At 38.5% G+C, this 24,701-nt stretch overlaps 1 protein-coding gene across 8 annotated transcripts in view; it reads left to right on the top strand.

Moving 5' to 3' along the window:
* Nucleotides 1-24,701, top strand: part of fryl (furry homolog, like) — a 111,250-nt gene that overhangs the window by 83,742 nt on the left and 2,807 nt on the right. For 5 of the 8 annotated variants that reach the window (XM_065257128.2, XM_065257125.2, XM_065257122.2 and 2 more), the window contains 16 exons: nucleotides 473-741; nucleotides 836-976; nucleotides 2,145-2,345; nucleotides 2,442-2,603; nucleotides 2,717-2,791; nucleotides 2,891-3,067; nucleotides 3,745-3,939; nucleotides 5,284-5,466; nucleotides 9,295-9,680; nucleotides 14,717-14,924; nucleotides 17,345-17,494; nucleotides 17,938-18,036; nucleotides 19,235-19,303; nucleotides 21,162-21,179; nucleotides 22,729-22,839; nucleotides 24,365-24,558. In XM_065257128.2, coding sequence (XP_065113200.1) covers nucleotides 473-741; nucleotides 836-976; nucleotides 2,145-2,345; nucleotides 2,442-2,603; nucleotides 2,717-2,791; nucleotides 2,891-3,067; nucleotides 3,745-3,939; nucleotides 5,284-5,466; nucleotides 9,295-9,680; nucleotides 14,717-14,924; nucleotides 17,345-17,494; nucleotides 17,938-18,036; nucleotides 19,235-19,303; nucleotides 21,162-21,179; nucleotides 22,729-22,839; nucleotides 24,365-24,558 — 2,638 coding nt within the window. The remainder of the gene's footprint in view (nucleotides 1-472; nucleotides 742-835; nucleotides 977-2,144; nucleotides 2,346-2,441; nucleotides 2,604-2,716; nucleotides 2,792-2,890; nucleotides 3,068-3,744; nucleotides 3,940-5,283; nucleotides 5,467-9,294; nucleotides 9,681-14,716; nucleotides 14,925-17,344; nucleotides 17,495-17,937; nucleotides 18,037-19,234; nucleotides 19,304-21,161; nucleotides 21,180-22,728; nucleotides 22,840-24,364; nucleotides 24,559-24,701) is intronic. The other 3 variants (XM_065257123.2, XM_065257129.2, XM_065257124.1) reach the window with 2 other exon arrangements.

Here is a 24,701-nt window from a genome sequence, read left to right as displayed (position 1 = left end):
TATATATATATATATATATATATATATATATATATATATATATATATATATATATACACACACACACACACACACACACACACACACACACATATACATATATATATATATATATATATATATATATATATATATATATATATATATATATATATATATATATATATATATATACATATATATATATACATATATATATATATATATATATATATATATACATATATATATATACATATATATATATACATATTTATTATACACAGTTTACACACATATGTGATGTAAACAAAAACTTTTATTCTGCTAACGATTAATCGCGATTAATTGTTTAGCATCCCTATTTGGAGCTAAATTCTGCTTTAAACAAACAAAAATAATTTATTAACTACATGGTGTTATTCTGTAAGTCCATAACAGTTGTTATAAGTTATTTGTTTTAAAAGAGATTATTCTTACCGTTTCCTGTCAGGTTTTCCTCTGAATATCCTGTGCCTGCTGCCACATCTGGTCCACCACTTTGACAACCCCACAGTGTTCTGTAAGGAGACCGCAGACCGTATCGCCAAAGTGTGCGCTGAGGAAAAGTCAGCGACGCTGGCCAACCTCGCGCACATGATGAGCCTGTACTCCACGCACAGCTACTCACGAGACAGCAACAACTGGATCAACGTCGTGTGTCGATACTTGCATGATTCTTTCCCTGAAATTACTTTTAATCTGGTCATTTATCTCGCAGAGGTAAGCTACAGTTGATGCCTTTTAGTAATTCCTAAGTTTTCCTTAATATCATAATCTATAATGTCTATAATGTCTTGATCTCTTTGTTTTGTAGTTACTTGACAAAGGTCTTAACAGCATGCAGCAGTATTTACTGCAAATCATCTACAGTCTACTGAGTCACATTGACCTGTCTGCAGCGCCGGTCAAACAGTTCAACCTTGAAATCATGAAGATCATAGGCAAATATGTACAGGTATGTGAATAACAACATTTCAAGATCTCCGGGTCTGGCGCTAGCACTTTTAGCATAGTTTAGCATAATCCATTGAATCAGATTAGACCATTAGCATCGCGCAAAAAAAAAAACCCAAAGAGTTTCCATATTTTTCCTATTTAAAACATGACTCTTCCGTAGTTACATCGTGTACAAAGACCGATGGAAAATTTTAAATTGGGATTTTCTAGGCCGATATGGCTAGGAACTATTTTATCCGGCGTAATAAATAAGGACTTCGCTGCCGTACCATGGCTGCAGCAGGTGCAATGATATTACGCAGTGCCTGAAAATAGTCCCCTGCTATTAAAAGTAACCAAGGGAATTATTTTCGGGCACTGCGTTATATCATTGCGCCTGCTGCAGCCATGGTACGGCAGCGAAGTCCTTATTTATTACGCCGGATAAAATAGTTCATAGCCATATCGGCTTAGAAAATCGCAACTTTTATTTTTCCGTCTGTCTTAGTACATAATGTAACTACAGAAGAGTCAAGTTTTAAATAGGAAAATTATTGAAACTCTTTGGTTATTTTGGAGCGTGATGCTAATGGTCTAATCAGATTCAATGAATTGTGCTAAGCTATGCTAAAAGTGCTAGCGCCAGACCCAGAGATCAGCTGAATGGATTCCCAACTCTTGGGGAGCTGGAAAATGAGCCTATTTTTTAAAAAAGTGAAGTGTCTCTTTAATATTAGTTGGGGTTAGTGATGCCTAGTTATTCCAGTTATTGTACAAAAGGGCTTTAAATAAAGTGCTACTAAATTTCGTCCAGTGTATCTTGCATTAAATGTATTAAATATATATTTTTGTACCACAACAGTGGCATTATTTAAGTGTATGGCACAGATCAATGTGTCGCTCCAGATAAGTGTGTCTCTTTTCAAATGAATGTGTGCCTGTGGCTGTGCGTGCAGTGATGGAGAATGGGCTTTACTGAAGTGTTTATTTGTTTGTATGAAAAGACCTGCGGGCCGATTGCTTTGTGAGGCGCTTTTGAGAAACCGTGACCTGCATCCTTGCTTTCTTACACGGTGGTCTTTACTGAAGCTTTTTATCATATAAGCCCCTCGAGGTAACATGGAGAAAAGAGGTCAAATCCGACTCAAGTATTTTGTTGTTTGTTGTGTGCACGTGTGTTTACACAGAGTCTGTACTGGAAAGAGGCCCAGAACATTCTTAAATTGGTAGTGTCTCGTTCAGCCAGTCTGGTGGTTCCCGATGAAGTGCAGCGCTCTTACAGCACAGAGTCGACCGGATCGCCGGAGATCGCTTTCACACGCATTTTTAACAATTCATCCAAGGAACTGCCAGGGAAAACGCTGGACTTCCACTTTGACATCTCAGAGGTTCTTTGTCTTTTGCCACAACTAAAAATCATATTCACATTTGGGCTTGCTGCTTCTTGAATGTGGATGACTTTTATGACTATTTCTTACCCACAGACACCTATCATAGGTCACAAATATGGAGACCAGCGGACTGCAGCTGGGCGTAACGGAAAAGCGCAGGTTATTGCTGTGACAAGAAGCACCTCTTCTACTTCCTCAGGGTCCAACTCCAACGGTCTAGTGCCAGTCAGCTGGAAAAGACCTCAGCTCTCACAGGTATTACCAAAGTTTGTTCACGGTTTGCCTTTATTGTATACCAAATAATACTAGAGCACTCTTGGAGTTTTTTGTGGTGCCTTAAATATGTCCTTGTATATTTTTTTTTCTAGAGGAGAACCCGTGAGAAACTAATGAATGTCCTGTCTCTGTGCGGCCCTGAGTCCGGCTTACCTAAAAATCCCTCTGTATGTTTTTTCCTACTTAATCATAACATTTTAGGTTGCGTAATCATACAATGATTTGGTTGTGTAACCGTGGCGATGGCTAAATAAACTTTTTTTCAGGTGGTTTTCTCTTCAAATGAGGATTTGGATGCAGGCGACCAGCAGACCAGTCTGATCCCCACTGTAGAGGAAGTGACACGAGAGGAGGAAGCACAAGCAGAAGATGCAGGAAGTGAACAGCAGTTTGGTGTCTTCAAGGACTTTGACTTCCTGGATGTGGAGTTGGAGGATGTAGAGGTGAGCTGTAGGCCCACACTGATGCTCTGGCCATATTATGCTTTGGTTATTTTTTACTTTTTATTAATGTGGTTACAAATGTGCCAAAACTCTTCTTAGTAAAAATCCTTAGAAAGCCAATTGTGTTTTTACATTGTTCTTAACAAGCGAGGGAGTTTTTGTGTATGTGTGTTTGTATACTGTATTTGACCTTACGTTTTGCGTGTGTGTGTGTGTGTGTGTCTGGGCACCTCCATATTTTCTCAGTGTCTTAACTCTCCCTAACACTCTGTATTGTCTTTTTTCCTGTTTTGCATCCAGGAGCTCCAGGTAAGTTTTTCATGCAGAGCTTGGGGTCAGTCAGGGCTGTCAAACTCAAGTTACATCATGGTGTTTAAAATTTTCACCAGTTCATCTAAACATTTTAATTAAACGGGAGTCAGATGTGCCCTATTATAATTACATCTTATCATAGAAATGCTTAATGTTTAATTTACAGCAATACATTTTTTTTAGTTGTTGTAGTTGTATTGTTCTCCATCACCTCACTGTGCTCTGTGGTTGTGCCTGTTGTCTTGTGTTGTGTAGTCATGTCATTAGTTTTTACCTCCTGTATAGTTCAGTTTGCAAAGCTTTTATAGTTCACCGGCCCTTTGTTTTCCTCTTCTCTTATTGGATTTCTTCTGTTTCACCTGCAGGGGGAGAGCATGGACAACTTCAACTGGGGCGTGCGGCGTCGTTCTCTGGACAGCATCGATAAAGGTGACACCCCATCGCTGCAGGACTGCCAGTACACTGGCAGCACGCCCAGTCTCATCCAGCCAGAGGACACGGATGAATCATCAGAGGAGGAGGTACTGAGCGCTAGCCAGATTCTCACCCGCTCCAATCTCGTAAGTCCCCTCTCCTCCGGGCCCCTCCCTAGAGGGGCCCCGGCATGGTGTGTCTGTGCGCCAGATTGGGCTTAGACGCTGCTGCGGCATATCTAGGCGGGGTTAGACGCTTGCTTTCTGCTCATAACCCACACTTCCAATATCTATAGACACTTCTCCCTGCCGCCAAGCCAGCTGTTTATTTTAGCCCTCCTTTGCCCCCTTTTCCATTATTTTTTTCATTGGGGTAAGTAAGGTGATGGGGACTTATGCTTTTTATTTCTGTATTTTGGTAGAAAGTAGTTTTATGATAAGTTTTATCTCACATTTTTACACTAACTTGCTGTAATTTTTTCAACCATTGATAGCATGAACTCCTTACCAGGCCCACACAGAATCTAAGCAGAAATTGTATTTTTTTTATGCAAATTTAAGCACATGTCCTGTCTCGTTGTTTGCTGAATACTTCGGCTAATATTTTTCAGCCACCAGAGTGTACCACTGTTTCATTTATTATGCCTCACGGTACGTTCACACTTGCCGTAAGATTTAACGCTTCCCATTTACTTTTAATGGGTGACGTCATGCGTTGCCGAACTGAATTGTGGATCCATCTGCGACATTTCTCAACTTTTCAAGCGGCAACGCATGCGTCAGCCAATCAGATTGCCTTATGCAAATAACCTAGGCAGACCCAACAAATTATGTTAATGGAAGACCGGAGCATGTGTTGCGGCCACTGTGATTGGCTGTTGGCCACACTTCAGACAATCCTTCCGTCAAACATTAACAATTTCGACCCGTGTGAATGTACCGTTACAATGTTTAAATGCGATTCTCAGATCTGCACTTATTTTCCATGATTCCATGTGGGCCTGCTCTTTACTAAAACTACTTCAGATTGTTTTTACTGCATAAATGTTTCAACACAAACTAATGTTTTAATTTCAGACCTCTTAATACGTTTTTTAAACCCTTTCGCTTGCTATAAGGCATGAGCTATTGAGCAGATCTTAAAAAACTAATCCTTTAGATGCTGCTGAGTGAAAGTCATTTTCCTTTTTTCTAGTTTTGTGGTTTTCCTTCCATTGTACACTATTTAAATAGAGACTGATGTATCTTTGCAGGAATTTGAATGTTTTTGGTCTTGCCAGACTTGCTCTATTCTGTTGGCATGTCGCATGATGTAATGATATAAGAGAAATAAAAATTCAATTACAGACATCAGCAACTAATATTCTTTAATCAGTTATGTATGCATGTGGTATAACAAATATGATTTTAGTTTAGTGAGAGATGTTTCTTTTGTAGCAGATTTATCTTTTTATAGTTTAAAAACGCTCATTTAATTTCTTCTTTACACAGCTTAACAGCGATTCTGCTACGGATGATGCCATATCCAATCACATGGACTCCCTACAGCAGTCCCAAGAGTCTTCCAGTAGTGTCCTGACAGAAGAGGCCACACCCACCCTACAACTGCCCCGCCCAGATAGCCCCACCCCTGAGACCGCCCATTCTGACAGCAATAGCAGCCAGCTGCCTGAGGTGGGATCAATCAGGACTCTCAATAAATTATGGTGTACGGGTGCTTTTTAGCCATGGCTTTTTGTCGTTTATCTGGTGCCGTTTTCCTGCCTATTAAATTCCCTCTGTCGTCCAGTGGTGTCCAGCTGCTATGGCTTTTAAAAGCACACTAAATGCAGCTGTTGTTTCCTTAAAGTGTTGCGTTTTGAATACTGAGCACTGCCATGCCCCTTTTGTCCTCTGATTGTTTCCGGTGCCAAAATACTGCCACATGTACAGATCATTGCTTTTCTTTTTCCTTGCACTGGGTTTTGCTATTTTGGGATCCTTGCCATTATTACATTACATGATTGACTGCTATGTGGATGGGGCTTGCTTGCATGCTTGCTTGTGTGATTGGGTGAGAGATTATTATCAGGAGCAAATAATACACCTCAGGCCTGCTGTGCTAGAACTACCTCAAATTTGGTCCCAGAAATATTGAAAAGGACAGACGTTAACACTCCTTATGCTTTGATGGACCTGCAGACTTGCTATTGGCGGACCTGCAAGCTTTTCGTGAGTATTAGTCAAAACTACCCCACCACAGGGTTGACAGGGTTTAAAGGCTCTTTTTTTTAAATATACTATTTTTATTTTTAATCAGCATTACATTATTACTTACTCATTAGGTAGCCATATGGCGCTTTTCCATTGCATAGTTCCCACGGTTTGGTTTAGTTTGGGTCGGGTCAGCTTACTTTTGGGGGATTTTCCACTGGGTGCAGTACGTAGTACCCAATACTTTTTTTAGTACTACCTCGGTTGGGGCTCCAAGCAACCCGAGCTAATACCAAAACGTGATGCGAAAACACTGTAGATCACTGATTGGTCTGAGAGAATCGTCACTACCAGCGTCATCGCTATAATGTAAAAGATTAGCTTTACCTCAGTGCTAGCTTGCGCTGTCTTGAGGAAACCCATTGTCATCTGTGCTTTGCTGTAAGTTCCCAAACTCCACTTAGCGATGAAAAACATCCACAGGCTGAGAATCAGGAACACCATAACAGTTTTTTTTCCAGATTTGCAGTTTGTGGCGGCACATTCGCGATGTGCACGTCCGTATATATGCTTAAATGCAACTTAAATGAGGCTCAGCGAAGCATCGACTGATGCTATGGGTGTTTGTACATAAACTGTCATGTGAGACAGAGGTAGTGATAAACCCGATGTGCAAATATCTATTTGTGGTGGTTAATTTTGTGGCGGACTGATAAATAAATAAATGTATGGGAATGTACAACAACACTCTCACTTGTATGATGTCACAGCAGTAGGCAGCGCAAATATAACGTCACGCCTATAATCCCTCCCACTCCGAAGTGTTACTAAACTCCATGGAAAAGCTAACCAAGCCAAAGTGAGGTGAGGTGAGCTGACCCGACCTGACCCAAACCAAACCGTGGGGTACAATGCAGTCAGTGGAAAAGCACCAATAGGTATCAGATGATCAGATTAGGCACATGTTTCCAGCTAACTGATTTATTTCAAGAAGCTGCAACAATATCCAGAAATGTAGAATTTGGTTTGCCTGTAAATTCATCCAGGAATGAGGTTAATCCCAGTTTTTAACCAAAGAGACCTGAAGGTCCTGCAGTAATGTATGAATAACCATAATTGTATGTCTATTGATATTGTTCTTTAAAAAAAGCCTGTAAAAGGAAAATGTTCATTATACAGTTCTGGATTTATTTTTGATAAAAGCAAAAATATAAATTTTGAAAAAAGCTCCTATTCTTTTTTCCGTGTACCTATGTCAATTTAAGGCCCCCCTATTGTCCACAACAATATTTGGAGGACCCCTTACTTAAAAAATTTACCAAATACAATATTTTACAGCTTGGCATATAAACTAGACAGATGTATATTGTTTTTTTTACAAAAAAACTAACACTAAGAAATTTCTTGATTTGTAGGGTTTTTTAGCTTAATTTAATGTGGCTCCCTGCTACTGTACAGCAAAAGCATGCAGTGACCACAGATAACCAAGCATCAAAATGATAAAGCACTATAAACCTAGCCCAAATGACTCATGTACTACATTCAACGACAGTGTTTTAGTTCCACTGTAATATAAACTCGTAACATTATCAGATACAAGGCTTAAATTTCGAACATTTAATCAAAATGCAATAATATAGAAAAACCTTTTGTTAAAAAACAATTTGCTGTGTCCATATACTTGTATTTTGTGTGCCAAAATGCCATGGACGACTTTTTTTTTACATCCTGTTATAAAATGATTGAGTTACAGTACACCTTCATTTCTATTCTTGAAAGAGATTTGGCCTGTTATTATAGTGATAGTTACATATCATAATAGTATTATTTTTTCACATCAAATTATTCTACTTTGTTAAAGCAGTGTAACACTTTTATTTATTTTTATTGAGGACAATTTCTTCAATTTTGGGGTGTGCTGTGCCTTTGCTTAGAGCCCACATGTGTGATAACTAACAGCTCTGACATGCTACTAACCCTGTAACTAACTGGTGATATCTGCATATTTTGTTTGATTCTAGTTCATATGATTGATGTGTAAATGACAAACATGAGACCCATGAAATGTATCGCCCATTTCATGAAGTTTCCACAGGTCAACCCTCACAAAGTTTTACTTGAATGATTTTCATTGTATGTAAAAGGATGCTCCCTAGTTGCCATTCATAGCATGATGATGTAATGAATGAATAACTTTTAAAGACCAGTTTAGTCCAGTCTAGTCATATCTCAATAGCAGCTCAAGGGCATCTGCTCCGTCATTCTCCGGCTCTTAGCGTAATGAGTCCAGATAAAACCATCCATCGATAGTCTTACTCATCTGCTCGACCACCTCAGCCAAAGCCTAAAAGCTTTCTGTAATTCCGCCTCTACTTTGGCTCCATGCCACTTTTCCTTCTTTTGTTAATGCATTAGACATACGGTCGGGACCATACGACCATACAAAGCCAAAATACGAGGTCTTCTAAAATCAAGCCATTTAGGATGTACTAGTTGATTATGGAGCCCAAATAAACCCTAAAGGACTTTGAGATGAATGCTGAATGATCTGTCCAGCAACCAAGGAGCAGCAATGCATTATTTCTGGGAACACATTGTTCAGTTTTAAACTCGTGTTTTATTCAAACCTTCTTTGGGAGACAACTAAGAAAAAAATAAAACGACACATCTAATTGGGCGCACTTGATTTTCTCTTCTCGAGCTTTCTATAGTGTTACGGGACAAAGGGTAAAATGATTTATTTTATTGTCAGTCTCTGTTTGGCTTAGTGCTCTCATGTGATTTATGAATGGAGATGTAGTGGTCTATTTAATATAGTTCCACTGATGTCACAGGCTTATTCATCTTCAGGTGAAGGGTTGAGTGTTGAAGCATTAGCCTTGACCCATATTGATTTTTCTTCCTTTAATAAAAACACTGAGCTTGTACACTGTAGCAGGGTCATTGTGGGAGTAGTGATTTTTAGGCATCACCCTTGGTGATGTAATGTGCTTACCGCCCACCTGGCCTAAATGTGGGTGCAAATAAACCCCTGTTATTTTATAGGGATTATGCAAGTCTCTGTAGTAAATGAATTTACTACACTATAAGCCTGTTACTGTATAATACACAAAATACAATAAGACATTTTGTCTTTTCATTCTCACGGTATGCTATTTATTATATTTATTGTATTGCTGTAATACTGTAGTTTTCCTCCCTCACCAAAAAATGGTTTGCAGCACATTGTGTTTATCTTCGCAATGACCATATTTACTTGTCATGTATTTATTTTTGTCTTCTGACTGCCCTCTATGTTAACATCTGCAGGATGCCAGCGTAGCTGCAGCAGATGAATTAAGCAGCAGTGTTAGTGAGGATACAGGGTTTGGGAGTGCCCCTCCTCTTCCTTCAGACCCTCCTGAGATGTGTGACTTGCCTGACTCCCAGGACCCCACAGACGACCTGGATCCTGCCCCCCCTCCTCCACCAGCTGTGGACAGCCCGCCTGGATCCCTCTTTGAGGAAGAACCGGCGATGCCGACCACTGTCATAGACTCTGCACTGGGGTCAATGTGCGAAGAGGAGACGGTTCTTGCCCTGTCTGCTCTGGACTCTGCCCCTGATTCAATATGTGAGGAGGATGTGACACTGGCTTTGAAGGAGCTTGATGAGAGATGTGAGGAAGAGGAAGCTGATTTTTCCGACATGTCCAGGTTGGTCTGAGATTTTGGTTTCGCATTTATTATTATTATTTGGTCATTTGATTGGGGTAACCAATGGTACAGTACCTGTACTCAACCTATTATAATTTAGTTGAACCTTACTTTCCACTGCATAAACAACTACCTATAGACGGTTTTAGCTGCAACAACATAAACAACCGGTTTTGTGTACTAAATGCGACGTCCTGTAGACTTCCACATATAATCACTAAACAACAGAATTTCTGATAACAAGGGGAATAAATGACAAGTACATTTGCCTTCATTCATATATCATATCTAACACATATCAACTATTACACTAAGCAAACAATACTGTGTAAAATTGATGTATATAATGTTTGCTACAGGTCCTTGAATTCTTGCCTGGATGCCAAATCCCCCCTTGTCTTTAGGAAACCAAAACAAATGGATTTGTAACACGCTTTACAGGCAGCAAGTCACTTATACAGGTGCTGGTCATATAGAATATCATCAAAAAGTTGATTTATCTCACCATTCAAAAAGTGAAATTTGTATAATAAAATCATTCATTACACACAGACTGATATATTTCAAATGTTTATTTCATTTAATTTTGATGATTATAACTGGCAACTAAGGGAAATCCCAAATTCATATTACTTAAGACCATTACAAAGAAAGGATTTTTAGAATTATTGGCCAACCGAAAAGTATGAACATGAAAAGTATGAGCATGTACAGCACTCAATACTAAATAGTTGGGGCTCCTTTTGTCTGAATTACTGCATAAAAACAACATGGCATGGAGTCGATCAGTCTGTGGCACTCCTAAGGTGTTATGAGTGCCCAGGTTGGTCTGATAGTGGCCTTCAGCCCTTCTGCATTGTTGGGTCTGGCATATTGCATCTTCCTCTTCACAATACCCCATAGATTTTTCAGAAAAGGGATAACATGGTCCTTAAACCAGGGTACTGTGTGCAGGGGCCAAATCTTGTTGGAAAATGAAATCTGCATCTCAATAAAGTTGGTCAGCAGCAGGAAGCATGAAGTGCTCGAAAACTTCCTGGTACAGTATACAGCTGTGTTGACCTTGGACCTCAGAAAACACAGTGGACCAACACTAGCAGATGACATGGCACCCCAAACCATCACTGACTGTGGTAACTATACACTGGACCTCAAGCAAACGTGAATTGTGTGCCTCCTGTATCTTCCTTCAGACTCTGGGACCCTGATTTCCAAAGGAAATTAAAAATTTCATTTTATCAGAGAACATAACTTTGGACCACTCAGCAGCAGTCCAGAAGCGAGTTGCATCTGACGCTGCCTGTTGTTCAAGAGTGGCTTGATACAAGGAGTGCAACAGCTGAAACCCATGTCTTGCATACTGTATGTCTGTGCGTAGTGGTTCTTGAAGCACTGACTCCAGCTGTAGTCCACTCTTTGGGAATCTCCCCCACATTATTGAATGGGTTTTGCAGTGTTTGCCACAGGATTTTGAGAGAATGTGGGGGTGACGACGTAACACGCTGATTAGCATATATATGTCACGTCTTTGCGTCGTGTTTTACTCATTGATCTGTCACATTATATTGCATTTTAACCAATGCTATTGAATGCTATTTTTACCAATTTTTTATTCTGTTGTCTATAAAATAGTGACTAAACAAGACCCAGCAATGACCCACGAACCAGTAACTCTTTGTTTAACCCAATCAGCTCTTTCTTTAACTGCTTCTAAAAATGCGACATAGTCTGAAAAAATCATCATACATTTACATTGAGGCTGTACTGATGTTGCTCTTCTCATCAGTGTTGTTGTGTTATGAGCGCTTTTTATTTTAAATACGTATGGTAGTTTTATTGTAAATCGCGTATAGCGCAAAAAAATTGTTGCAAATTCAGAAATATGAGAGAATACACGGTTGCTGTTATTACAGAACACGTGCACGGGCATGCCGCATCATGGGTAGGGAGAGAGCTCGGACACTACTGCTAACCTTTATTTAAGTCATGATGAACACAATCAGCCGTCTTCTCTGTCAGTAACATCCGTGACTGTTGCCGTTTACGCGAAAAAGAGAAAGTACACGGAGGAACACAGAGTTAAAATACTTTTCACTGTTATGTGAGAGAGGCGCGCTGCAAAGAGAGGGGAGGGGGTGCGCGCTGTTGAGGCGTTGCACACAACGAGAGAGGGAGGATGGAGGCGCGTTGAGCACTCACTGCAATGAATTAAACGTTTTAAATAGTCAAATTAAAGATATAATTTGTATTTATCCGGCCGCTAGATGGCGCCAGATCAAACAAAAACAATGATGTTGTTTACTGACGCTCTAAAGCAGCGTGGAATTATGGGATTTGTAGTCTTTAACTCAACCGCTGATGGCCATCAATCAGACAAGAACGAGAAATCACGTTGATGGATAAGGTAATCAAGTCTTATAAATGTTGCGTTTGATGACATCGTTTATTTCATTATGTAAGTTTATATGTGATGTTCAAAACGAAATTGTTAGTCATATTGATATTACAGTATTAGTCCAAATTCGATGGTAAACACAGCACAGAATTAAGTTTTCAACTTAAAATCTACAATGATTTTTGACATAATGTATTGACAGTACAAATCTTATTGTGAAGTGTCTTAAAATGACCATTTATATTGCTGTACAATACCTTTGATGTGCATATCGTCCGCGGGAAGACGCGCTGATTACAATCTACACACTAATGTTGTGATCAATATAATAGCATACGTTTTTTGAAGGGTTACGAATCAAAACAACTCACCCATCGCGTAAAACACAAGCAGGATCAGAATCTCGGTCTAGTTAAATGTTGTCGTGAAGCTCTCTCCATCCAGATAATGCAACAACAAATTGATCCTTCCTCGTTTTGTTCCAAACTCTTCTTGGGTCGTTTGGTTGGCCCGTACGCTTACAGGAGCTGACACAACCAGCGGCAGATGGTACAGAGATATCCATAAGTTCATAAGCAAGCGCGTAGCCCGACAGGCGCTATCGCATAGTTCCGCTTTTTTCCACAACACTGGCTCGCTGCGTCCGAAAACTCAAGGCAGTGAGGACTTGTTGCCTCGCTGCCTCTTGAGGAAATGACTTCGGCATCGGAGGCCTGAAGGCCGCTCAGAGAAAGGCTTTCCGACGCACTTCAAAGGCAGCGTGTTTGAAATATAAACAGAGAGCGCCTTTGTGATAACTAATCACATATTTGAAAACTACAATACTAATTTCTCGCTAGAAATGCAATTAAAATGCTTAAAAAGTGAAAATATACGTTTATTTTCACTAAATTTGTGCTCCAGCCGCTTCCTTGGCCGCCATTTTATTTTTTCGAGCTCGACCACTGTTGTCATGTGGTTTACGTCAGTAAAGGCGGTGACAAAGGGTCACATGGATATTAACGTCATTGACAGGAGACTGCACTGCCCCGTGTCAATGTTTTGAATGGAAATTTTCTCATGATTTACAAGTAGTTGAAAACATTACAGATATTGATAGTAATCAGCTGGACAAAATATATAACACTGTCCTAGTGGTTTTTGGAGATTTTACTGCAAATATCTTACAAATTGCACCTTTAAAATTTGTGGCGGCCAGTCACAGATAAATCAATATATGGGCAACACTGGGTTTTGTTTCACAATCGTCTCCAGGGTGTGGTTATCCCTATTATTTGTACACTTTTTTTTTTCTACCACATCTTTTCCTTCCCTTTGCCTCTCTATTAATGTGCTTGGACACAGAGCTCTGTGAACAGCCAGCCTCTTTTGCAGTGACCTTTTGTGTCTTGCCCTCCTTGTGCAAGGTGTCAATGGACCGCAGACTACCCCATGATTGTGTTTTGAGTTAATAAGCTGATAAGAGTGTGGCACCAGGTGGCTTGCACCTTTTCACAATATTCTAATTTTCGGAGATACTGAATTTGGGATTTTCCTTAGTTGTCAGTTATAATCATAATATACAAGTCTCACTTTTTGAATGGAATTTGTGAAATACATCAACTTTTGATGATATTATATGACCAGCACCTGTATGTGATAATTTTCAGTGTTGATTGAAATATAAGCTTATTAATAATGAAATTTTTTTGGATGAAAGTTTTTACTGTGCTTGTTCCAATGCATTGTGGGATTGCCTTATCTACGTGGACTTATTCATGTGCTGGTTGCAAAGTATCTATCCTGTTTCTTGGAAGAGTTGTTTCAGTGATTTCTGTCAGATGCCTGGCAGGACATATTGCTGCTATGAAAAAGGTTGAGGTGGATTAGAACGCTGATATCATATTTGGCAACAGTGCTGCTTTGACCTGAGACAAGATCATTGTCATAAATTATGTAACATTAATGAGTTGGGCAGCATCCACATCTGCAGTGTTGCAGATCATTCTCTTAGTTTGTCCTGCACCGGATTAATAAAAAATTTAATGATTCAAGCTGTAATTCGATTTTTTCACATGCACAGCGAGGGCCTTTCCTTTCCCTGGAACCGTTCTGCGGCAAAGATCCATTAAAAAGTCTGAGAGCCTGCAAGCGAGAGTGGGAAGCGTTTGCGTATTGCCGAGCTTTGCAGCAAGTGGGGGAGGGCATGAGAGAGAAAAACACAGCACGTCATACACTCAGCGGGAGAATTTAGGCTAGCACGTGAAGCGAAGAGCTGAGACAGGGAACGGGAACAAAGCGTCAGAGCAGGATAATATTGAGGAGAGGAATAAAGGATGAAGATGAAGGCCATGTCCTCCACGTCCTTCAGCAGCCCCAGTCTCAGATTCTTCTACTCTGTGTGCTTTGTCAAGCTTTTCGGCCCTACAGGCCTGTAAGTGTCTATTTACCCTTGTGTTTTTGCTTTCTAATTTGATTAACTGTGTCTATGCAGTGGATTCGTACTGTAGCTATACTGTAAGACGCGGGGATCTGCAGTGAGGGAGAGGGAGAGAACAGCATGTTTCTGTTTACCTTTGTCCTTCCTGAATGATGTAGTGCCGTGCGCTGGTCCTCGTCTCTCTGCATGTGGCTGAACTGTGCTCTTTTTGTTTGTTTACAGTCAAGATGAGGCCGACGCGGATGGTTTTCCTCAGCTCCAGGCCTCTCCACCCCCTTCGCCCTTTCTCTCAGCGATTTTAGCAGCTTTTCAGCCCGTAGCCTATGATGACGAGGAGGATGCTTGGCGTTGCCATGTCAACCAGATGTTGTCAGATTCGGATGGGTCTAGTGCTGTGTACACGTTCCATGTGTTTTCGCGTCTCTTTCAGGTGAGTGGAAATGAGAAATAGTACAATTACATGAAGTGGTCCACCAATGTTTTTTTATGGCCGATGCCGATATTAAGAAAGCAGACTGGCCTATATGATGATATAACACATATGTAATTACAGACAAACTAAATAAACATTTGTTATGCGTAATATTTATAAATATACCTTTTTAAAGTACTTCATGTTAAAAAGTGAATAATGATTGTTTTGTCAGATTTTGGCTTTACATCTGACTGTCTTTTCATTAAAAACAACACATTTTTAAGTAACAGAAAAATGTACTGGATGATTTATAAGATTTATTGGCCGGAAAATAAAAAATAAAAACAAAATATCAGCCGTAATATTGCCATAGCAATATTTCCGCCGATACCTAATTATTTATATATATATATATATATATATATATATATATATATATATATATATAAAAATCATCAACATCTGGGCTCCTATTGGCTGCTTTTTCTTCAATATTCAGTCTAAGGTGAAACTTCAAGAAGCTTCTTGAGAAAAAAAACACGGCCTAGGGCTAGGCAAAGGGTGACTGGACTTCAGATGATAAAATATAACAGAGTTTTGATTTATTTACTTTTAGTCACCAACATAATTCCCACAGTAGGGCTGGGCGGTATGACGGTATATCCCGTTACCGCGGAATAAAATGTCAGACGTAACAGATTTTTCTATTCCGTCTATTCCGCGGAATGCAAATAAGTGGGCGTGGCTAACTCTGCCCTCCAGCATGTTAGACTGAGTGTGACGGAGAAACACGTAAAATAGTTCACTTATAAAAAATGAACGAGTTATTTGTGTAATTTTTATAATAAGTGCCAGTGAATCCACCGCGGTTACGCAGCGAGACTCTTGTCTTGCTCGCTCTCGCGCTCTCTCTCTCTCTCGCGTGCTCTGCTCTCTCTCTCTCTCTCCTCATGCAGCTAGCAGCCGGCCGGTCTCTCGCGTGCAGAGGTCTCTCTAGGCAAGCGCAAGGAGCTGCGAGGCCAGATAAAGAGTTCTTCTCGCACATAATGCTAATTGTAAAGTTTTCTGAACTTTAAGCAAGCTAAGACAAAACTCGCGTTTATATCAGTGACACGTGCGCTGCTGTGGCGCCATTTGCTTATACAAACATATTTGATCGGAAAGACGAGAAAGAGATGCAAATGTTAAGGTCTAATAGAAAGTAAAGGGCGTCAAGACCTTAAAACAAACTTTATGATCATCACATCATAGCACCTGTCACATTTATAATATCTAGAGCTTCGTCTCTCATATACAGGTATTTATCCTGACTGTTGGTTTTTGCATATATTGATACCTGTTCATTTTACATATTGCATATGTTTAATGTAATGTATGCATAAATACAAAATACAATGAAGCCATACTATAGCTTCAATAGTCTATAAAATTAATAACTCAATTAAAAACAAGATTCTGTCTATCAAGACTTAATCTGTTGTTATCTTCTGGGCATTTTCACTTTAGTTAAAAGCTATAGTGAGTGGTGTATTTCTGTACATTTTATCATCAAAAAACAATATAAACTGAAAAACATGTATACCGTGAAATATTCCGTTCCGTGAAATAAAATGACTCATTCCGTGAAATAGATTTTTGGTCATTCCGCCCACCCCTATCCCACAGTTACATTTGTGTTATGTCATAGTTTGGATGAGTTTATTATTATTCTGTAATGTGGAAAATATATAAATAAAGAACTAGAGTGTTTCAAAACTTTTGACCGGTAGTGTATATTTTTTTATTATTATTTGGGCATCAGACAAAAACGCATAAATAGGCTAATAATAAATATTAAAACACAATTTAAATGAAGAGCATAATGTTCCATAAAATCTATTCAGTGAAATGACAATGTTATGTTATATGTTAACAATGTTACTGTGTGTATATACAAAGTGATTATTTTAAAATCTTTGTAACGTAGCCATCATAACAAAGTATGTTCATCCAGTCTTAATTTGATACATGTACTTGGAGGTCCATGCTCCTTCTCTAAATCCATTAAGGGGTCCTTGGCCTGATAAAGGTTGAGCTATACATTTTATTAGTATGGTTATTTCCTGGGAATCGATCTCACAACCATTAGTTAAACTACAAGAGCATTTTATATAGATGTTTATTAACATTTTCTAGAAAGCAGTTGTTTTTTTAAATGATGTCACATGATGTAAATAAGCACTTTATAGACCTCATTATAGTAGATGACCAAGAAAAACAATTTTCTAAATTTTAACTGTTTTAACCATCATCATCATCATAAGGAAGACACTAACTCCAGATTGTTGTTGGGTAATCGTCTCTGTAATTGTGTACTGCAAGTCACCATGCTGAAAAGCTTCAGCTTTTAATCTATTTGGCAGTTTAACAGTGTGCAGTCTCTTCTCTCTCTTTAGCACATCCAGAAGAAATTTGACTCTATTACGCATGCCTCAGTGCGCTTCCTCGGGGAGGGGCTCCAGCGAATGGGAAACCAGTTCCTGAGCTCTCTAGAAGTCATGACCTCTTGTTCCCAGTGCCCTACAGTTTTACTGGATGCAGAAACTGTGAGTTTACTGTGCTGGGGTCTGAATATGTGACACTATTTGTGAAATCCAGAATTAAAGTCTCAATCTAATTATGAGATTAGGAGTGTCAACAATCAATATATAAGATATCAAGGTTATATTTTCACGGAATGTTCTTTAAATCACAAAGGATGATTTTATGTTGAGGACAGTAAAACTGAATTTTTTTTTCAAAGACAGTCATAAACATTCGTCTACATTTCATACCTGAATATTTGCTTTCGAGACGAGAAGATTATATAGATTACTGATGTTCAGTTGAGCTCATATTTGTTTAGTTAACTATAAAGCTAACAAACATTTCAAATCATGTATTCAAATAGAATAAAAAATAAAGTATATGTAGTTTCACAACTTAAAATGTATTATACATTATTGAAAAACAGTGTATGAACTCTATGAACTGTTTCTCTGTGTTGTAGTTGGTCTCGTGTGGGCTTTTGGAAACACTTAAGTTCAGCGTGTTGGAGTTACAGGAGCACCTGGACACCTACAACAGCAAGAGAGAAGCAGCTGAACAGGTGAGATCACCGTCTAAACCCGTTACACACCGCAGTCTCGTACTAGTACACACAGTACATTATATATTTTAACTGAGACCCATTTGTACATTGTTTCCACTGTAAGTTCAAGCATGTCTTCTATACATGCAAGTCTATAACTAACAAGAAAAGTTACACAAACTTCACTGGGTCTGACACTTGTTATCCACGTATTATATTTGAATATGCAGATATAAATAAAAGTATTACGTCTCCCATGTTGCTCTTGCATAAGGAAACTGCAAAGATATTAGATATAACCAGATCAAGCACTCTTATTACTTTAAATAGCGGACAGTGCAACGCTCAATATGGCCACTTTGGCGACAGAAGTCCTGCGTTCCATTCAAAAGAACCAATTACCAATTGATAAATACTAATGATTCTCTGAAAGAGGGGCTTTAGTGGTGCAACTTCCCTAAATGGATTTTGGAAACTGCAACCCACACTTTGAAACCCACTGGGTTTGAGTTTGATTAATAAAACTTTGGATTAAGATGATACTCAGTTCTGGTAGACATGGAGGGTATACAAAAAACAAAGAATTGCTTCTGCAAAAGAGTAGGTAGGTTTATGCTATACGTTAATAGTGTGGGCTCATAAACTGATCTTTGACGTCTCTGTGCTGGTATTTTTATACCTAGCTATTGTATTTAATCATATCAGGACATGAGCTGATTTAGTCAGCGTTAGCTTGTGTTAGCACACATTTAGAATCTACAGCAGCCAATTTTCTTCCATGCACATTCACTAAGAATAGTCTCACAGAAACCTTAAATCATTTAGCTGGGCGGACAGGCTACAGGAGGGGGCAGATTGAATAGTGGATGACTACATGACAGTAATTGGATGAGACACAGGCACTGCCTCCAGAGCATTACTTCTTGCCCCCCCCCCCCATATATACCTAAGAAGACCCTCTTTAATTTGCTAAGTAGAATGCCCTTATTAAATTTACTCTTACGCAACCGAACACACACACTATTTGTCCATTTACATTTCACACTCGTACAGATGTCATCTGTCTTTCGTCAGTAACATTAAGAAGAGATTTCCCATCTGCTTTACCACCTGCTGTTTATACAGTACATGCACAAATGCACACACATTTAGATCTCTGTATCTCTCTGCTGTTATGGCATTATAGTGTGGTATCTGCTCTCTTCTTTCAATGCAGTGGTTGAATAACTGCAGAAAAACCTTTGGTGATAAAGATAGCGACCAGCAACCCAACACTCAAGTTCAGGTATGTAACACACAATGCCACACACAAACTGAGCAGGTTTCTTTTGGAGCAAGCGTAGCAGATGATTTGTTTAACTTTAATTTTATTTTCTTAAATGGGGAAAAAAATTAGGCACCACCTACAGATTCTAGTGCAATTCAGATTATCAGGGTTTCCACTTTCGTGATAAACATGACATATCGAAGTAATTAAAATTGCAGCTATTGTGTTTTTGTTTTAGTTATGCTTTGCACATAAATGTTTTTACAAATGAATATTGCAAATATTATAGTCTATTATGATACATTTTAGAATGATGTTTTAATACGCTCATAGAAATTCAGTAATCCAAAAGTGTGGAAACCATGAATCCTTCTGCTGCCCATAATTTACATTTACAGTCTATGAATCTCTCTCTCTCTCTCTCTCTCTCTCTCTCTCTCTCTCTCTCTCTCTCTCTCTCTCTCTCTCTCTCTCTCTCTCCTCTCTCTCTCTCTCTCTCTCTCTCTCTCTCTCTCTCTCTCTCTCTCTCTCTCTCTCTCTCTCTCTCTCTCTCTCTCTCTCTCTCTCTCTCTCTCTCTCTCTCTCTCTCTCCTTCCATATTTTTTTTTACTACTGTCCCTGTGTGTGCAATACTCATTTTCTTGCTATTTTCTCCTTGATGTCACAGCAAATATGTGACCCTGGATCAAAAAACCAGTCATATGGGTAAATTTTCTGAAACCGAGATTAATAAATCATCTAAAAGTTGAATAATTAAGCTTCCCATTGATGTATGGTTTGTTAGGATAGGACACTATTTAGTCGATATACAACTATTTAAAAAATCTGAGGGTGCAAAAACTCTAAATATTGAGAAAATCGCCTTTAAAGTGAAGTCCTTAGCAACTGCATTAACTATACAAAAATAGTTTGTATAGATTTACTGTATGAAATGTACAAAATATCTTTTTGTAACATGATCTTTACTTAAAGACTTTTTTAAGATGTAAAATAAATCTTTGGTCTCCAGAGTATGTATATGAAGTTTTAGCTCAAAATACCATATAGATAATTTATTATAGCATGTTAAAATTGCCACTTTGTAGGTGTGTTGTTTTCGGGTGTGTGCTTTTAAATGCAAATGAGCTGATCTCTGCACTAAATGGCAGTGCCGTGGTTGGATAGTGCAGATTAATGGGCTGTATTATCCCCTTCTGACATCACAAGGAGAGCCAGATTTCAATTATCTATTTTTTCACATGCTTGTAGAGAATGGTTTACCAAAACTAAGTTACTGGGTTGATCTTTCTCACATTTTCTAGGTTGATAGAAGCACTGGGGACCCAGTTATAGCACTTAAACATGAAAAAGTCAGATTTTCATGATATGTCCCCTTTAATATTCGAATTTTGGTGTACAATTTGGACCCATACAATGTCTTTTTGGCTATTGCCACAAATTATCCTGTGCGTCTTATGACTGGTTTTGCAGTTCAGGGTCACATATGAATTCATATGTTGTGAACTTGTTTCATAAAATGACTCTTTATGTTTCAGTATAATAGGACACAACAGACAAATCTACTTATACTCTTCTTTCACGCTATAACTCTTCTTGTCTTTGCTTATTTCACCTTGCGTTATTACATGTAAAACACAAAAAGTGTTGCAAGGTGAACTTTTGAGTTGAATATATTAGTTATTTTTATGTAACTCAATGTCATTTCTTCTCCTAGAATGCATTGCATGAAGCTGCAAACTCTGTGTCATTGTTAATTTTCAATGCACTGCAATATTTCTCTCTTTATGGTTCTCTCGGGGTGTTATGAGCTCACTAATTTTTGGTCTCTCTCATTTCCTGTGTTTCCTCTTTGTTGTGACCTGCTGTCCTTGCTTAGCACATGGAAATGTTAGCAGTAAGTGGTTTATCATATTTTAGAGCCTGTTCATTATCTTTTTGATTCAGCCAATTCATTCTATGTACATTCATTCATTTTGCACTTTTTTGTTTAACCAGTCTAAACCAATCAATCAAATTCAGAACCTCCTCTGACTTAAAATCTCTTAACACTCCTTAAAATTTGGATTCATTTCTGATCACATATCGTCACGTCATGCTTTATTAACGCCTGTGGCTAAAATGAGATCTGTATACTTACTTAATTTTATGTCTTCTACCTGAATGCTAATCTGCTAATGGATAGTTAGCATACGCTTTTAAAAATAAAATGTATATTTTGCACACAGTATGTGAATGAAGTGTATCCATGGTCATCTGAGCGGAGGACGGGAATATTAACTTAGATTCATTTTTATGTTGTTTGGCACGCTCACCTCTCCATTCCCCTTTGGTTACTCCTGACTTCATATTCAAAATCACCACATTTTCTGTTCTGTTGTTGATATAAAGCTTCCTAAAAGTGAAGAGATATAGAGCAGGGAACATCATTCTTACATTCGAGGAAAAGTTTAAATGAAAATTCTGTTAATGTTTACAGAACTTTCATTCTGGATGAACTTAATTCCTTTCACCACTGTAAAAAAGATTTGTTGGTTCAACTTAAAGGAAAACAACACACTTTTTTTATATTTAACCATGGTCATACCTCAACTTGGACACATGAATACATACCTATTTTTTTTAATGCATGCACTTAATCTTTGTACAGCGTGTCGTGAATGTGTTAGCATTTAGCCTAGCCCCATTCATTCCTTAGGATCCAAACAGGGATGAATTTAGAAGCCACCAAACACTTGCATATTTTCCCTATTTAAAGACTGTTACACGAGTAAGTATGGTGTCACAAAATAAAATGTGGCGATTTTTTTTTTAAGCGGATAAAAAATCTGAAATATGTTGTATAGCGGAAGAGCACTTTGACCTTGGCACGCAGTAACATCATCACTTCTGACTTTGTTTGAGCGAGAGGGGGGAGTTCTCAGGAGTGATAATGTTGTATAGCATGCCGAGGTCGAAGTGCTGCAAACTAAATGCTCTTCCGCCATACCATATAGTTCAAATTTTTTTATCCGCTTAAAAAATTGCCACATTTTATTTTGTGCCACCATACTTACTCATTTTTACACAACTTTTTTTATTAAAATAATTTTTTTGTATATATTACTGTAATATTTTAAGTTGAATTAACTTTATTTAAATTTTTTATTATTCTTTTTTTAAGGCAAACTTACCTTTTTAAGTTGAACCAACTTTTTTACAGTAAAGGTTTTGTTCAGATTAGGAAACCATACATTGACCCCACTGTACCATCTCTGGCAGTCAGCTGGGCATATAAGTACTGTATAATGCACAGTGGTGTCACTTTTTCAAAGGAAGTTTATCCATCCCTCCATTTCTGTATTCATCCGTTCATCTGATCATGTTGTTTTGCTACTAAATATTCAAATGATTGGATACTAAAGTTGTTAAGATGCTGGTATGATGATCCTCCTTTATTTCTATAGGAACTGGAGTTGTGCAGAAGATTGTATAAGCTTCATTTCCAGCTACTGCTACTCTTTCAGGCCTACTGTAAACTCATCAGCAGGGTGGACACTATCAAAAGAGAGGCTGAGGTCTGTTGGATTATTTATTTATACATGTTAAAGGAATAGTCTACTCATTTTCAATATTAAACTATGTTATTACCTTAAATAAGAATTGTTGATACATTCCTCTATCATCTTAGTGCGTGCACGTAAGCGCTGGAGCGCGCTGCGACACTTTGATAGCATTTAGCTTAGCCCCATTCATTCAATGGTACCAATTAGAGATAAAGTTAGAAGTGACCAAACACATCAACGTTTTTCCTATTTAAGACGAGTAGTTATACCAGCAAGTTTGGTGGTACAAAATAAAACGTAGCGCTTTTCTAAGCGGATTTAAAAGAGGAACTATATTGTATGGCGAAACAGCACTTTTGGGAGTACTTCGACTCGGCGCAGTAACACCCTCCCTCTCCCATTATGAGAGTGAGAAGAGGAGCGGACTTTTCAGGCGAGTCGAAGTACTCCCAAAAGTGCTATTACGCCATAAAATATAGTTCCTCTTTTAAATCCGCTTAGAAAAGCGCTACGTTTTATTTTGTACCACCAAACTTGCTCGTATAACTACTCGTCTTAAATAGGAAAAACGTTGATGTGTTTGGTCACTTCTAACTTTATCTCTAAATGGCAGCATTGAATGAATGGGGCTAAGCTAAATGCTATCGAAGTGTCACAGCGCGCTCCAGCGCTTACGTGCACACACACAGATGATAGATGGATGTATCAACAATTCTTAGTTTAGGTAATAACATAGTTTAATATTGAAAATGAGTAGACTATTCCTTTAACACTTTAGAATGAGGAACATTCATTGATTATTAACTAGGACTAAACTAAAGTGAAAATTTGTCCCTATACTAAAGTGACAATGAGTGTGTGTATAGGTGTGTCACAGCGTGTATACGTGTGCATTTGTTGGCATTTAATACTATATATATATATTTATTTATTTTTTTTTTTTTAAATAAGGGGTTTGTCTAAAAATAAAAAATATTTTAAGTTAGCTGCAAACCACTCAGAGACACGTAGCGATCATATGTCTGTATTAAAAGAACAAATGCCCTTTTGAAGGGAAAAAATGTACCTGAAAATCGGTATCGGTGCACATATTGTAAATCTTAAAGGACTGACATGGCTACACACTGACATGGCTACACACATACACACTGAGATCTGTAGATATGTAGAACGTTTCTTTGTAGACTTTTTGGCTTGTGTGTGTGTGTGTGTGTGTGTGTGTGTGTGTGTGTGTGTGTGTGTGTGTGTGTGTGTGTGTGTGTGTGTGTGTGTGTCAGTATGAATGCACAGAAAGGTCTGTCAAGGCGTAATGCCTTTAGTGCAGTGTAACTTCATTAAGCTCACTGAGAGAGACTGATCGCTGAACACAGACCGGACCAAAGCCATTCCACCTATCATGCATCAATACTAACTCATTTTACTATATAGACTGCATACATACAGAGACATTATGTACTAAATACATACAGCGTATGCGCCACTATATACTGAAATAGCAGATTGGGGTTGTTTTTACAAGAAGTGTTTGAATTTTCAGGTGACTAACATGTCAGAGGAGCTGGCTATATTAGAAAATTGTCTGAAGGAGGCGGAGTCAGTCAGCGATGGACCGGGAGGAGTGGGCGAGTTTGAAGTGGACCAAATGAACACAGAGACAGCCATCCACTCACTCATTGAGAGTCTTAGAGCTCGTGACTTTAGAACAGCCGTTGCCCAAGTTAAAGCATTCAGGTAACCATATACACATAATTCACTGACAGAGAGCAGGCATTAAGTAAGGAATAATTCACGACAGGCCGTTGAATTATAAGAAAATAATGCAAACCCAAGGTGGTAATGCGGCACGGCACAAAGTGGTTGTGCATTTTTTGATA

This window comes from Paramisgurnus dabryanus, chromosome 12 (genome assembly GCF_030506205.2).
Source record: "Paramisgurnus dabryanus chromosome 12, PD_genome_1.1, whole genome shotgun sequence".
NCBI lineage: Eukaryota > Metazoa > Chordata > Actinopteri > Cypriniformes > Cobitidae > Paramisgurnus > Paramisgurnus dabryanus.
The sequence above is the reverse complement of the archived record's forward strand: the minus strand, read 5'-3'. Positions and strand labels throughout refer to the sequence as shown.